Source organism: Nyctereutes procyonoides, unplaced genomic scaffold (genome assembly GCF_905146905.1).
Source record: "Nyctereutes procyonoides isolate TBG_1078 unplaced genomic scaffold, NYPRO_anot_genome, whole genome shotgun sequence".
Lineage (NCBI taxonomy): Eukaryota > Metazoa > Chordata > Mammalia > Carnivora > Canidae > Nyctereutes > Nyctereutes procyonoides.
In genome coordinates this window covers 24,870,665-24,887,601 of record NW_026575030.1, presented here as the reverse complement: position 1 = coordinate 24,887,601, position 16,937 = coordinate 24,870,665, and the positions used below count along the sequence as shown (strand labels likewise).

Below are 16,937 nucleotides of genomic sequence, written 5' to 3'. Positions count from 1 at the left end.
GATTTCAGGGTCCTGGGACCAAGCCCCACATCAGACTCACGGCTCAGTGGAGAGCTTATCTCCCTCTCTCTCTGCCCCTCCCCTTGCATTCTCTGTCTCTCTCTCAAATAAATCAATAAATATTTTTAAAAAAATAATAAAATAAGGGCGCCTGGGTAGCTCAGTCAGTTAAGTATATATCTGCCTTCAGCTCAGGGCATGATCCCAGGTCCTGGAATGGAGTCCCCCGTCAGGATCCTTGCTCAGCTGGGAGCCTGCTTCTCCCTCTGCCTGCCACTTCCCCTGTTTGTGCTTGCTCTCTGTCAATTAAATGAATAAAATCTTAAAATTAAATATTCTGCATCTAGAACTAGAATATACATTCTCTTATGTGCACATAGGACATTTACACATAGTTCAGGATTTAGGTCACAAAGCAACGCCAAAAATTTCAAAGAATGAGTATTACATAGTTATGTTACTTAACCACAATACAATTAAGTTGGAATATTAAAAAATACAAATTAAAACATTTCCAAATATTTGGAAATTGAAAACCAACCTTCTAAGTAACATGAGTCAAAGTGTCATAACAGAAAATGTTAATAAATATTTAAGATAAAATGAAAACATTACATGTCAAAATTTGTGAGATATAATGAAAGTAGAGTTTTGAGGGAAGTTTAGAGCTTTTAATACCTAAATTAGAAAAGGAAAAAAATGATTTGAAAACCAAAGAGTTTAGTGTCATACTTATGAATTTAGAAAAAGGGCTGCAAAATAAAGTCAGGAGAACTAGAAGAAAAAAAAATGTTGTCAAAAATTTAAAAAATAGAAAATAATAATAGGAAAGATTAAAGGCAAAAGTTGGGTCTTTAAAAGACTGAAAAATTGCATCCTTAGTCAAACAGTGGGGCTTTAAGGAACTTAGGGGTGTTGCTCCTCAGCAGAAGCCCAGGGCAGAGAAGGGCTTATCTCAAAGAACTTTAGGAGTGTAGACTTGTCTATTAAAGAGAATCCTAAGAAGATTCACAGAGGACCCACACAGTTTTAAAAGAAATCTATTGATAGAAACACTTCGGATGTGAAAGAGAGGCTGAAAAGTAATACAAAATGTAAAGAGACCGTCAGTTCCGGGGACCCTGCATGTGGGAGCAGTCACTCCCCACTCCTTCCCCCTAACGCCTAGAAACTATGAAATACCTTGTGTCTATGGAATTGCCTATTCTCAACATTTCATATAATCATACAATATGTGGCCTTTTATGTCTGGCTTTTTTCACTTAGCATAAAGTTTTCAAGGTTCATGTAGCATGTATCAATACTTCAATTCCTTTTTATGGCTGAATAATATTCAGTAGTGAATATGTACCACTTTTTGTTTATCCTTTCTTCAACTGATGAACACAGGTCATTTTTTTTTTTTTACTATTATGAATAATCCTGTCAAAATCATTTGTGTAAAAGTTTTTGTGTGGATATACGTTTTCTGGTTTGTTTTGTGGAAATTTCTAGGAGTGGAATAGCTGGGTCATGTGATATCACATGGGTTATCACATGACCCAGCTATTTTGTGGAACTGATGGACTTACAAAGCGGCTGCTGTACCATTTTACATTCCTACCAGCAATGAATGGTGATTTCAGTTTCTCCACATTCTTGTCAATACTTGGCCATCTTTTTGATTCTAGCCATCCTAATGGGTGTGAAGTGGCATCTTATGGTTTTGATTTGCATTTCCCTCATGACTAATGATATTGATCATTTCATGTGTTTACAGGTTTTTGCTTAAATTTTGATTACATCAATAAAAGTACTCCTTATATGAATATCTCATTTAATTTATAAGCTCCAAATACTTTGCTAGATTAAAAAAAAAGACTGAAAAATTGGATAAACTTCTAAGTAAGATTAAACAATATGATGAAAGAAAAAGATAACAGATAAACTGCAGATACATAAAAAAATTTTAAAAATCAGCAATAGTTTAATGATAATAAATTTGAAAATCTACATGAAAGGGGTAATTCCTAAAAATATAGTTTATTATAATAAAAATATATAATAAAAATATAGTTCACCAAAACAAAATTAAAGATACAATGGAATAATCTTAGAGTTATCAAAGAAATCAAAGTAATAGTTAAAAATATTTCCACAGGGATGCCTGAGTAGCACAGTGGTTGAGCATCTGCCTTTGGCTCGGGGTGTGATCCTGGGGTTCTGGGATGAGTCATGCATCAGGCTCCCTGGAGAGAGCCTGATCCTCCCTCTGCCTATGTCTCTGCTTCTCTCTTTCATGAATAAATGAATAAAATCTTAAAAATATATATTTCCTATATATTTCCTATATATAATATAAAAATAATATATTTCCTATATATTATATAGGAAAAATATATATATTATTATAAAATAAAAATATATATTTCCTATATATATATTTTTCCACAAAGAAACAGTTTGTAGGCAAAACCTACCAAAATTTCAAGGAATACATCATTTCTATGATACAAAAACTCCTCCTCCAAAAAAAAGAGGTTATATTTATCAACTCATTCCATGAAACTAGAGCAACTTTCTTATCAAAAACAAAAGAAAGAAAAATTACATTTTATAACTGATGAATTGGCAAAGTTGAGAAATATGAATCAGCAAGATTTCTTTCACATTGCTATTTGAAGAGTAAACTTATACACTATTTTGGAAAACAATTTAGCATAATCTTATAAAGTTGAGTATTTCAATTCTCATGACAGAGTAATTTTACACTCAAAAGAAATTCTTGCCCACATGTACTAGGATATATGTATAAGAATGTGTATACAGAACTACTTGCTATCGCAAAACAAAATAAAAGTAGACACAACCATCAACAGTAAAATAGATTAATTTTGGCACATTCACAGTGATATATTACACAACGAAAATGAATAAATTATAGATTCTTGCAATAAATAACATGCATGAATCTTATAAACATGATGCTGAGAAAGAAAAGCAAGTCCCAATGTGACAGGTGTTTTACAAAGTTCAAAAACAAGCAAAACCAAATAATATATTGTTTGGACCTATATATGTGCTAAAACTTTTTTTAAAAAACAAAATTTTAAATAAAATAAAAAAGAGTGATAAACATAAAAATTGGGATGTGCAAGAAAGGAGGAGCACACAGGTAGACAAAAATGTCTGTTACTAATAATATGAGTTAACAGTTATTATATATTAAAATAATAAATAATAAAAGGACTATACATGGACCAATGATGATATTGTACATGAAAGAAAAATTATGACAAATACAAATCTGTACAGCTGGGATCCTTCAAAAAAGAGAGAAACCAACTCACTCTCGTCCCTAGAAAATCATCTATATTCAAACCACTCCAGAAAGGACTTAAATGATCCATGTGAAGAGAATAGGATATTTGGTCCTGAGTCACATCAAGCTAAGACACACTGTTATTAAAATTTAGTCACACCCAAACAAAAATCAGCTTTCTAGTGGGAGAAGTCAGCTGTCAGAACATACCCATCTAAGAGGCAAGAGAAGAGAAAAGAAAAAGGATGAAGATTCTGGAGATCCTCAAGTACATCCTGAAATAATTATTTCCAAACAAAATTTGACAGCTGTTTACATTCTCTCCAAAAATTTTATCTCAAGGTACTTCATTCAATTCTATGGACTCTGAATAAGAAAGACTCTGCACTGTACAAGAATGCATTTAATATCTATTAGGCACCCACTTTTGAAAATATCGCCTACAGAAGGAACTTTCAAGGCATACTGAAATTGTAAAAGTTAAAAATAACAAGTCTATAGGGTTTCTTTTACTTTTCTGGAAAGGAAAACCAGTTTCCTTTTTCTATAATTGAAAAATTGTCTTTAAGTAGTGGAAAAGTTCCCTCCCAAAGATATTGAAAGCTTTTAGTTCTGATAATGGGCAACAAATGTTCATAAAAAGTTACAGACTAATCCACATCACCATCACCAAATTGTTAGTGTCTGGGAACTACACAGATTATCCAGGACACCTATCCTAAGGGCAGACCAGACTGACTGAGTAGGAAAGAGAGCTTCGTTCATTCAGCATTATCATCCATTAATGTAGAAGCAGTCCTGTGGCATATGTTGGCATACTCCAACTCCCTGGCCTGCCTATACTAGCTGAGAGAAACTGAGTTTGAAATATTTCAGCACAGGTTCAAGATCTGCTAATTAACATCGCTTAAGCAAGTCTCCTATGAATAAACAAGTCAGTCTGACCTTTATATTATTTTAACCCAGTGATACAGGAGAGAACATTACTATTATAACACAATAATGAGGGATCCCTGGGTGGCGCAGCGGTTGAGCACCTGCCTTTGGCCCAGGGCACGATCCTGGAGACCCGGGATCGAATCCCACGTCGTGCTCCCGGTGCATGGAGCCTGCTTCTCCCTCTGCCTGTGTCTCTGCCTCTCTCTCTCTCTGTATGACTATCATAAATAAATAAAAATTAAAAAAAATAATAACACAATGAGTACCTACTCTGGCAAACACTGTGTTACGTTTGCTCTCATTTAATATTTATAATACTATAAGCAACAGATTTAAAGAGTGTCAGTAGGGACGTCTGGGTGGCTCAGCAGTTAAGTGTCTGCCTTCAGCCCAGGGCACGATCCTGGAGTCTAGGGATCAAGTCCCACATCAGGCTCCCCGTGTGCAGCCTGCTCCTCCCTCTGCCTGTGTCTCTGCCCCTCTCTCTCTCTGTGCCTCTCATGAATAAATAAATAAAATCTTTTTAAAAAATTAAAAACTTTAAAAAATTATAATAAATTAAAATTAAAAAAATTTTAAAAAGAGAGTATCAGTAACTTGCCCAAGGCTTCTCATTAATAAGTGATACAGCCTAGATTCAAACCTGATCTATGTGAATTCATCAGTTTGCTGTTTCTAGTATTTATTAATCAGGCAATAAGTTCATGGTTTAAATCTTCTCCCAATGAAGTCAACTTTGTTCCACTTCATCATATGGTATGTTCTCTGAAGTCCAGGTACTCACTCTGGGCCAGCAGACTGCACAATAAATCCATGGTATTTATCATTACATAAAAAAAGATTAACATGAGTATCCTTTGCTAGAGAATTAACTATTTATAGTTCTAAAAAGAAAAAGTTCACTTTTTAAATTCCATGACAGATTAGATTTTAAGAGTGAATAAAAATCATTGAATAAATTTCAAATACAAAATTAGCAACAAATGATAAAATGTCACTAATTCTCTTCGTTACAATAGAGTCTAAGGTCTCCAAACTATAGCCTAATCAGGGCCAGGTGCCTGTTTCCATAAATAAAGTTTTATTGGAATACTCATTTTCATAGTGTCTGTGGTACCTGTGCTTTGATGGCAGAGTTGAATATTTATGATTGAGACAATATTTATGATTCTGCAAAGTCAAAAATTTTTAATGTCTGTCCTTTTACAGAAAGTGTGTTGACTTCTATACTAGACAATCCAAAAACAAGAGTTTACTTTAGAAGTGTGATAAAGAATAAAAAAGACCAAAAAAAAATAAAAAAATAATAAAAAAAAGAATAAAAAAGACCATGATAAAAAGTGCTAAATATAAAACCATGACCAGTCTATAACAGCATAAAAATGTCAGCAACACTGTTTTTACCTTGAAGATTTTCCTTCTTCAACAAAGAATTGAGTTGATTCATAGCATTGAAGGCAAGAATCGACTCTACAGATGCTCTGTATCGCCCAGAATGCTCAGTGTTGACATTCAGCCCCAGGCTCTGAATTCCTTGTCCAGTCTCTATCCCTTCCAAGAGGAGAAGCTCATGAGGAAGAAAACTGGAAACAATGCTGTGAAGAGTTGGCTCCTTAGAATCTGGATCTAGCAACCAGCATGCCACCTGAATGGGTTCAAAGACATTTGTGCACATTTAAATTAGAAGGGGAAATCTCACTCATTTTCACTTAATACTATTTCAGTGGTCTTCCTAAGAGAGGAGAAGGAAACAATAATCGTAAGTTGTATCAGGACTCATTTTTGGTACTAATAAGAGCAGTTTTCAAAGAAGGAAAACTTAAAACTTTTCCATTACTACAACATTCCTGCTGATCTGGTTCTGAAATTAGCTTGAAAGTCAAGTGCCTCTCAGATAATTAAAACCATATTTCTGAAAATGTAGATGGAATCTTTTCCACTAAGGCTGATTTTGGCTAAGCTACTATAATAACAATGGGCCTATATAAGTTTTAGGTTTTTAAAAATTCTTTCAACATCATGAGAAGTGAAACATAAATGTTTTACCATTAAAAGTTTATACTCAAAGTTTCAGAAAGCCTGTAGGCTTTCCCCCAGGATGAGGGCCTGCCAACAGGACCATGCAACAAATCATTTGATTGCTTTTTTTAGCTCCCCTGCGAGACTAGAAGACTTGTACTGTCTACAGGTCAAAGCTAAATTAGAATAGGGGAAATCTAAGCCCTCTTCATAATCCTGACAATTAAATGACTCATTACTTCTTCTGTAGGTTAAGAATGTAGTTTGATAGGGGAATGTGATATTGTAATTACAGTAAGAAATATGAACTTGGTCTTTGTCCCCATTTCTAGCAGGGAACTTCTAAAACCCTGGAAACTTTCTAAACTGCGAGAAATAAAGGATCTTTTGTTATGTTAATGAGGTTACTTAAGGCTGGGAGTTGGCTGCCAGAGGAACCAACCTTGTGATTGGAGGGCTAGAACTTCCAGTCTTGTCCCCTGACCTGTTGGGAGGAACCTGGAGGTTGAACTGATCAGGGATGGCCAATGATTGAATCAATTGTGCCTATGTAATGAAGGCTCCATAAGATCCCAAAAGGACAGGGTTTGGAGAGCTTCAAGGTTTGTGAACACGGAGGTGCTGGCAAGAGTGGTAATCCACTGAGTGCATCAGTATTATTAGATTCTTGAGGAACTTTTACTAAAATGGATTATGAGAGGAATTTTGGAGGAGTGTTTGGTTTTGGATGCTGCAGAATGGAAGAGCACAGGGTTGATGTAGGACCCACATCTCACTACGGTACAATCGAAGTTGAGTGTATGTGATCCAGACACAATGGAGTTTATTCCCTATGGGAACAGCTAGCCTGGTGCCCTGGATAAAAGCCATTGTAGTCCGTTTATCTTGAGAAGACAACTATCCCTCTTTTATTCTTCATATGCAAGCCATATGGGACTGCTTTATGATAACTGGGGTATTTATCTGCTGAAATCTACCCATTACCCAGGTCATAGTAAATGCTGTGGTTTAAAGTGGCTCTTTTCACACAGGTACCCCATATAATCCTAATGTTGCAAAACTGAGGGATAGTTTGGAAAGCCTCATTATATTGGTCTTCTAAACTTCCTCTCATTGGCCTTAGAGATGGTAATAAAAACATTAGGTGTATTAACAAGAGAATGGGAAGAGGCAGGGAGAGGTCAAGAGACTTCCCAACAAGGTAGAAATTTTTAAAAGGTTAAGAAATAAGGTGAATATGAAGAAAATATTGACAGGAGCAAGAAAAAGAGGAAATAGAAAGGGAAGAGTCTCAGGACTTACCCTAGCAGGGTGGACATCTTTAGATGGTTATTATGAAATGTGATGAATAAAATGGGTACTGATAGATTAAAAAAAGATTTTAATAAAGAACCACCAAAGGCTGGGTGGGTCAAAGCAACTCCCTTCTAGTCCCCCAACATTAAAGCACCCCAAACAACACTGGTTTATTTACCATAATTTGGAGAAATTTCAAAATCTTGAAGACAGATCTCTTTACAATTTCTTTACAATGAGAAACCTGACCAGCAATCAGTGTTAGGCAGATTAATCAAGTTAAAAACTGATAAAAGAGATGGGGTGGGAGGGAGGCCTTGGCTCAACACTTCCCTGGTGACTCAAAGCCTTTCAGACAAGAGTAGGTAAAACTGTCAGGAAGTGGAAAAGAAAAGTTTCCAGGACTCCTTGATGGGAAATAGAGGAACTGTGATACCAAAACCCACTGAAGCCCTGACTTGGGCTACAAGGGTAAAAATGTAATGGTAGACAGGATTATATAAATTGGAATGTTTAAGCAGATATTATGTAAAGAAGTTGTATCCACTTGGGGCACATAGTTACCTCAGTTAAAGGGTCTGCCTACGGCTCAGGTCATGATCTTGAGGTTCTGGGATTGAGCCCTGGCTCCCTGCTCAGCAGGGAGTCTGCTTCTCCCCCTGCCCTTCCTCCTGCTCATTCTCTCTCAAATAAATAAAATCTTTTTAAAAAGAAAGGAAGTTGTACCTCCTTTATCTGAATATTTTATGGTTATAAGTGTTATATCTGTCTGGGGAACACCTTCCTTACCTAGTTTCATAAAACCAAAACATGTTGATGAAATCCTAATGGAGGTTATAATTAGAAATATAAGGGTTGATAGAATTAAGGAAAAAGTCTGAGGAGAATCTCTGTTTGAACAGGCTTTAGATGAGGTGGTTGGGTCCCCACCTGACTGCATCTTGGGAATGGACTGACAGAGGAATATGCCTTATGTCTGACAGAGGAATATGCCCCATAATTAGTATTATAAAACACAAAGCATATAAATACTACCCCTTAAGCAATGTTAAATGCACATGCTCAGTGTGAACCAATAAGACTGCCTGAACCTGTACAGTGTAGAATGAAGCTCAAGTGCTGGTAGGCACAAATTCTTTATGCAGTAGCCCTATGTGAGACTGGGGCTAATGACAAGAGTCTGTGAGCATCTCCCAACAGTGACTACTGGGGCTTTAAATAAGAGAATTTCCATTTGAGGGTATTTGTGGCCTTGTTATCTGACATGATTAATTGAAGCTATTCTATGACTAAAGGATGTAACATAGCCTTGAAACCTGAAATACCCACCCAACATGGGTGATATCTGAGAAATGCTCTAATGGAGATGGCAGTGCCCAGTAGAGTTCCATAATAAAATGGAAACACATTATACAGGATCATGCTGACTGGGGAATGCAAAGAAGAGATACTCAAGAGCAGGGAGCCTCTTTCCTCTTAGGCTTGACTCTGGAATTGTGTGAGGAGAAGCTGGTGGATTCTACTGTCACTTGGACAGTGCTCTATAAACAGCTCTTGACTGACTGAAAAGAGCTGCTAGGTTTGCAGATAGCAGTTCCAAAGTGAATGAATAATACCTTCTTTTGGAAGGTCATCCTTCTATTCAAAGATAGAAACAGATCATCCTGGTGTGCTGAATTGCATGCTATTTTCCTAGCAGTGATGAAAGAATTGAACAGCTGGGAAAAGGCCCTATATATATGGATTTTCACTGGCTCATGAATAATGCCCAACAGCCTGCCCAAAATGTCAGTCAAGATGGCAACAGAGATCTGGCCTGCTAAAGGGATGCTCTTTTGGGACACGGTCCTATGGAAATTTGAAGGGGTGCATTAAAGTAGGGCACATTAATGCCTTTCACAAGAACTCCCTTCTAGATTTACAAGGTGACTAGAATCATCAAGCAGATGTCTCAGTATGCCCCTTTGAGATGGTTGCTTGGGTCCATGAAATGAGTGGACATGGTTTGCTACATCAAAGCAGAGATGGGTAGAATATAGGCATATTCCTCTTGTACCCACTGAGGCACAGAATGCCAAAACAAACTTACTTTATAGGTTAACAAGAGAGAGAGACTACAGATGGTTATTTGGCAAATTCCCCAGTAGGAAGGCCAGGAATATAGCTGGCAGATGAGACTAATGCTAGCAGCCTTGGGGAGGTACAAATGGGTCCAGATAGGAACAGACATGGACACTGGACCATGCTTTGCTTATCTAATTGTAGGTGCAAATGTTCTGAGTCCTATAAAAGAACCAGAACAGAAAACACTGCACCAGTTTGGATGGTGGACCATCATTTCTTCAGACCAAAGCTCATAATGTTCAACAATAGGTAAAGAGATATCCTTCTCAAGTACTACTGGTTTGACAGAGAACTGGAATGGGCAATTAAAACACAGGCTGTCTAAAATGGGGGGAGATAAAGGCAGGAAGAACTGGCTTATATACCTTCATGAGTATGTGCTCCCACTCAACATGAACATGAGTGGGGCTAAAGGAGTGTCCCACTGGATATAGTTCTCTGTTGGGTCTGGGTTACTAAGGGTGGGGAAGGTGTTGATATACTTTCTTCCTCACATCACCTCAACTTTTTTCCTCTTAGCTGATGCAGGGGTCACAGGACCAGGACTACAAGTATTGGGCTGGAAATGGTTGTTTCCTAAGCAAGAAACTATAATCATGCCAGATGGGGTGAAGGCACACCCGGCCCCATCAGGCCCTTATGAACTGTAACATAAAAGTTAAAAGTATAGAAGGAAAAATAGTAGCTATGAGTAAAGAAATTAATAAATGGGTTATATAATGAAGAAAATCCAATAGTAACACCTCAAGAGAGGCTCTAAGCAAGAGATGATATTGTCTCTTAGCTCAGTTATGCCAGATATCTGAAAGAGTGAAGCTCTATATTGTGGACACTCCTCTTGCTTCTGGAACCTGGTAAAAATCAAATGGAAGCTTGCAAACCTGGGAGACATTTTCCATATGATAATGATGATAAACTGAATAGTTAATAACTGAATGGGATGCTAGTAATGTGCCAACTTCCTTTGATTTTTACTATTGTTTTGCTATAACAATCATGTTATAATAATCGTGTTTAAATTCCAGGGGTGGACTGTGATACTGTGATTCATGATAAGAAATGTGTATTTGGTCTTCATCTTCATTTCCAAAATCCTTGAAATTTGCTAAAATGAGAGGGAGATGAAAGATGTCTGTTGTTACGTTAATGAGGTAGCTTTTGAATGACCCTAGGTCACATCACCTAAGAATGAAGAATGGCTGCCAGGAGAACCAATCCTGTGACTGGAGGGTTGGAACTTCTAGTCCCACCTCTCCTGGGATGAGGGAGGGGGGTGCTGCACCACTGGCCAATGATTTAATCAATCATTCTAGTATATGAAGGCTCCATAAAAACCCAAAAGACAGGATTTGGAGAGCTTCCAGGTTGGTGAACACATGGACATGCAGGGAGAATGATGTGTTTGAAGAGGGTATAGAAGCTGTGCTCCTTCTTACACTCCTGACCCTATGTATCTCTTCATCTGGCTGTTGATTCATATCCTTTAATATCTTTTTGTAAAAAAAAGCCTCAGTAATCTAGAGAATTAACTGGTTTTATGAGCTCTGTAAGCCCTTCTAGCAAATTAATTGAACTCAAGGAGGAGGGTGGTGGGAACCTTTGATTTATAGCTAATGGGTCAGAAGCACAGGTAATGACCTGGGTAGATAGTGTCAGAATGAGTTCAATTTTAGAATAATCGGCTGGTACACAGAGAATTGTTGGAGCTACAGGGACCCACATTAGAAATTGGTCGTCAGGAACCTTTTAGAGAAGATAGAATAAGGTAGTTTGATGTAAAAGTTGGTAAATGTTTCTTAGAAGAGATTTTTAAAATTAATAGTTTATCTTCTTATATCAAAAGTGTTGTGATTGGGCAGCTCCAGTGGCTCAGCGGTTTGGCGGCGCCTTCAGCCCAGGGCATGGTCCTGGAGGTGACCCAGCATCGGGTCCCACGTCAGGATCCCTGAATGGAGCCTGCTTTTTTCTCTGCCTGTGTCCCTGCCTCTCTCTCTGTGCCCCTCATGAATAAATAAATAAAAATCTTAAAAAAAAAAAAGTGTTGTGATTGATAAAACCAATTATGGGATATTTCAAGTAGTTTATGCAAAAAGTGCTATAGTTAATCTGAGATGGTATAGTGGTTTTAATAAGAAGCTCATATTACACATATTCTCATTTTGGACTCTGGAACATCAAAATTAAGTGATAACTTTTTTTTTATATTCAGTAAACGTCAGTTTAAAAACTACATAGAACTTAACCCTAGCCTGAACTATAGAAAAGGACAGTAGCTTCAGCTTTCTGAAAATGTCTTTGAAAATCTTCCCCAAAAAGCTCAAGAAACTAAGAAACCAAAATTTATCCCATTATTGATTATATTGCTAATAACAACCAAGTAGTATTATATCTCAATTCAAAATTAATATTTCATCCACAATAGCCAAACTGTGGAAGGAGCCTTGATGTCCATCGAAAGATGAATAAATATGTGGTGTATATACATACATACATACACACACACACACACACACACACACACAATGGAATATTACTCAGTCAATAGAAAGGACGAATACCCACCATTTGCTTCGACGTGGATGGAACTGGAGGATATTATGCTGAGTGATGTAAGTCAATCGAAGAAGGACAATCATTATTATATGGTTTCACTCATACGGAGAGTATAAGAAATAGTGAAAGGGATTATAGGGGAAGGGAGGGAAAATGAGTGGGAAAAATTAGAGGGTGACAAAACATAAGAGACTCCTAACTCTGGGAAATGAACAAGGGGTAGTGGAAGGGGAGGTGGGCATGGGGATGGGGTGACTGGGTGACAGGCACTGAGGAGGGTACTTGATGGGATGAGTACTGGGTGTTATACTATATGCTGGCAAATCGAACTTTAATTAAAAAAAAATATATATATATATAAACAATAAAATTAATGTTTCATATGCCTCATGTATCCAGTATCCACAGGGGGAAAAATGATATCTCTTTGAGAACTATGATATTGTAAACAAATGTCCTGTGAAAATGTATTATACTACAAAATGTATGTTACAATAACATAAGTTACCCTTTGATTAATAACTCAGTCATCATTATGAGAAGTGTATAATGCTTTGCTATTATAATAGCGAAGATCTCATGGGCTAGTAATCTGTCCCTATGCTTAACGACCCTAACTACTATTTTTTTGGATGTCTTATATCTACACATTTTTCTTATTTTCTGCTTCTGTCTTCACGGATATTTGAAATACCTTGCTCTCATATATTTAAATCTGACAGTTCTCATTTCATTTCTAATTTATTATGAGACAGAAAATTTAAAACACAACCAAAACAGAAAAATTTTACATCTCTGAGGAAAGATATGAACTTTAGTGCTTGGAATTTTTGGAATCTCTATTTTTATCTACACAGACGTATTTGGTGCATAACATTCTGTTCTGAGTGAATGAGATTAACTGGATAAAGAAGTGACTAAATATCAAGTCATTTAAGAATTAACACTACACGTTAAAAAAATTTTTTTAAGTAAGGTAAAAGTTAAATAAGACTTGAAACCTTAGGATCTTCATAACTTTGTTCCAGGGAGATACCACAAGACAGAAGAAGAATTTTATAGCTCTGGATGAAGTCATAGATGATAACAGAACGTTTTTTATCAGATTCCTCTTGAAAGCAGGATAGAAGGTACCACATTCTGTCTTTCACAGTCAGGCTTGGATCCAGAGATGGTGGGACCAAACTGGAACTAATTTCTTTAAAGAAACAAAAAGTCTTTTAAGGCAAAAATTATATCCATTCATTTGAAGCAGTGTTTTTTTTAATGAAAAGATTGAAAAAGACTCAGAAGCCTAAGGGTCTAGTTCCACGGAACCAATAATTGAGCATGACCTTATTCAAGTCATGTTGGCTATATAGATGAAGTACTTCGTATTATAAAAATTAAGGCATGTGCCATGTAATTTATAATGCTCTACGTAATTAGGTGAAATTTTTAAATATCAAGATTTCTAAAATCAAATTTACATTTCTCAAAATAAGGAATTAAAAGCATAAAAGTTATTTTGAAAGGAATTTTAAATGAACTACTTTTTAAAAAGATTTAGAAAAAAATAAAAAAATAAATGAAAAATAAAAAGATTTAGTATGAACAATAATGTTACATCTAAAAAAAATAAAACTTCAAGTATCTACTCAACACAACACATTCTCCCTCAAAACCACCAAAAATATTTCATGCTTATTCAGGAATAGACATTATATGGCATTCTTTAAAGTGTTTACTTATTTATTTTGCTCCTGTCTACAACCAATCTATCAGCTAGGTAATGCAACAACTGTAATCAGATCTGGCTTTTCCAGATCATATCCTCTCAATTCCACAGACATCTGCAAAGGCTGTAGATGTTCATTCAGCTCATTAATATTTCTAGGTAAGTTCCAGACCCAGTCAATAACACGAAAAAAGTCTGAGAAGAAACTCCTATGTTCCAGTCTTCAAAAGCAAACCCTCAAAGTGGCCGGGGAGTCCCTAAGTCTCCATTACCCCTAAGAAGAAAAAATAGTATTAGTAGCCCATGTAATAAGTAGAGAGGAGTAAAGGTGATCCTTTAGACATTCATTCTAGTTAATATATGAGATAATGTACACATATCCACTATCCACCCCCCAAATTTTTTAAGAGTAAAAATAAATTCTAGTTAAGTATCAGGAAATTAGGTCAACAAATTCTCAACAAATAGGTCACTATCCTAATAGAGATTATATTAAAATTATGTGATGATTAAGCCAAATAGTGATTACTTACCAGGATGCTTTTGTTCCTTCTGCAATGAAAAATAATAGGCATCTCTTCCACCCCAGCATACTGCCAGACCAACCAGCAGAATGTCATCACAACCTTTAACAGGAATGCCATCATCTCTATTAGGGGTTTCCTGAGGTGAGCTAACTAAGTAAATCAAAAGTGAAATAGTTAAAAATCTCAAAACAAAGTCATTAAACTGAATGTTAAAAAAGCAATGATTATAATAAAAAACTATTTGGCAAAATTTCCAGATCCCTAAAATATGCATTATTTGGATGGTAATTTTTAGTTATACGTAAAATCTTTCTAGATTTTAAATTTAGTATTAAATTTTTTTAAAGCTGCATTCTGAATTGCTAGAACTCAAACAGGAATAAAGACCAAAGTATAAAAATTGTGCAGTGACCTCACAGCAATTCTTTTAAGACTATTTATTTATTTATTTAACAGAAAGAGAGAGAGAACAAGTAATGGGAACAGCAGAGGAAGAGCAGGCAGGGAGCCTGATATGGGGTTTGAATGACCTGAGCCAAAGGCAGGTGCTTAACCAACTGAGCCACCTAGGCACCTCAAACTCAGCAATTCTAAATACAAAGAAACTCCAAAAAATCAAACATCTTACTTCTTCGTGAAGAATCTGATATGAATTTGAATTTGGAGCCAACATATATTCTAAAATAAGGCATCTCCAACTTCAGAGATACAGGTCCAAAATCAATCTATCTTATTTACAATTATATCCCAATACCTTGAAAATAAATGGCACGTATTTGTTAAATTTAAGTGAACAATTTTATCCCACTAACCCCACCACAATGTGCTCAATTTTATATATGTTGAATGAAAAATGAAAAGTACTAATCAATATAAAAGTATATAAAACTTGTCATTAATACATGTGCTCCATGACTTAAGTGTGCATTGACAGACAAATGAATAAGGAAGATGTGGTATACATATACAATGAAATATTACATTGCTAAAAAAAGGGATGAGAACTTGGCATGTAAGGTAACATGGACCTAAAGGGTATTATGCTAAGTGAAATAAATCAGACTGAGAAGACAAGTAACATATGATTTTACTTCAGATGTAGAATCTAAAACAAAAACACACAAATGAATAAACAAAAAGTAGAATCAGACCCATAAATACAGAGAACAAACGGATGATGGTTGCGAGAGGGAATGTGAGGTGAAAGTTTGGGCAAAATGGGTGAAAGGGAGTGGGAGAGACAGGCCTCTGGTTATGGAATGAATAAGTCATGGGAATAAAAGACACAGCATAAAGAATATAGTCAGTAATACTGTAATAGCAATGTATGAGGACAGATGGTAGCTATATTCGTGGTAAACATAGTGCTATGTATAAACTTGTTGAATCACTATGTTGTACACATGAAGTTAATATAACATTGCGTGTCAACTACACTAAAAAAAAAATTAAAAGCAAAACACATGTTCCATGAATTGAAGATCAAATACTCAAACTTTTTTTTTTGCTTTGACAGTTTGAAGTTTTCTTTTTTTAATTTTTTTATATGTGTATTTTTTATTGGAATTCGATTTGCCAACATAGAGTAAAACACTCAAATTTTATGAAAAAGTTCATTCATAAATGCAGAGATTTAAGAAATCTGATCAAATCTTCAATTTCCACAGCAGGTTGTCAAGCTGACTACAGCAATTCCCCATGGAACAGAATCCTTATTGTCATGAAACAAGATAGGAATATACATACATGGCATTATTTGACAAAAGGTTCAATGCTTTAAAACTTGGAGGGGCTCAGTAAGGCTTTGGGATCAACATTTTGGCATAGAATTCATGAACATTAGTGGAGATACAAGCCTACTTGAGAGAAGTACTGAAAAATGCAGCTAATGTACGTTGTTAAAAATATAGTGCCTATTTTCTATGTCCTTTTGTGATTATACAAGTGAATGTGGATATTACAATTTAATATAATTCATGAGCACTGATTATTAATAAAAACCATGATGCTATACTATTAAGACACCAAAAAGGTGATACTTGTTCAAAACATATATTTTAGTTTTTACAAACTTGTATTCTAACATTAACATATATATATATAATCATATATTTATATATGATTTTTCTTAAAAAGAAACATCATGTTTAGTGGTAAATCTTTAGTAAATCTTAGCATACTCTAGCACCAGATATGGCCTGGAGTTGAGGAAGCAGGGACAGGTAAGTGACCTCTGTGGAGTCTCATAAAATGAGAAGGATAAGGAAGGCAACCATCAAAGAGCTCCACGGTCTGACACAGGGCAAAGTCCAGAATAGCACTGTACAAAGAGCTGCTGTTTGAGAGACGGACTCCTGATATACCCAAAGATTAAGCTGCCAAATGTTATTCCAATGCTGGCCCCTAAACCAGCCACAACTGTGGTAGCCACAATAGCAATAAGGTTGGCTGCTAGGTCCTT

At 35.9% G+C, this 16,937-nt stretch overlaps 1 protein-coding gene across 2 annotated transcripts in view; it reads right to left on the bottom strand.

Annotated features, from left to right (window-relative positions):
• POLQ (DNA polymerase theta) overlaps nucleotides 1–16,937 on the bottom strand; it is a 126,275-nt gene that overhangs the window by 47,175 nt on the left and 62,163 nt on the right. For both annotated transcript variants that reach the window (XM_055316452.1, XM_055316453.1), the window contains 3 exons: nucleotides 14,483–14,626; nucleotides 13,234–13,430; nucleotides 5,645–5,885 (listed from right to left, as the gene is read on the bottom strand). In XM_055316452.1, coding sequence (XP_055172427.1) covers nucleotides 5,645–5,885; nucleotides 13,234–13,430; nucleotides 14,483–14,626 — 582 coding nt within the window. The remainder of the gene's footprint in view (nucleotides 1–5,644; nucleotides 5,886–13,233; nucleotides 13,431–14,482; nucleotides 14,627–16,937) is intronic.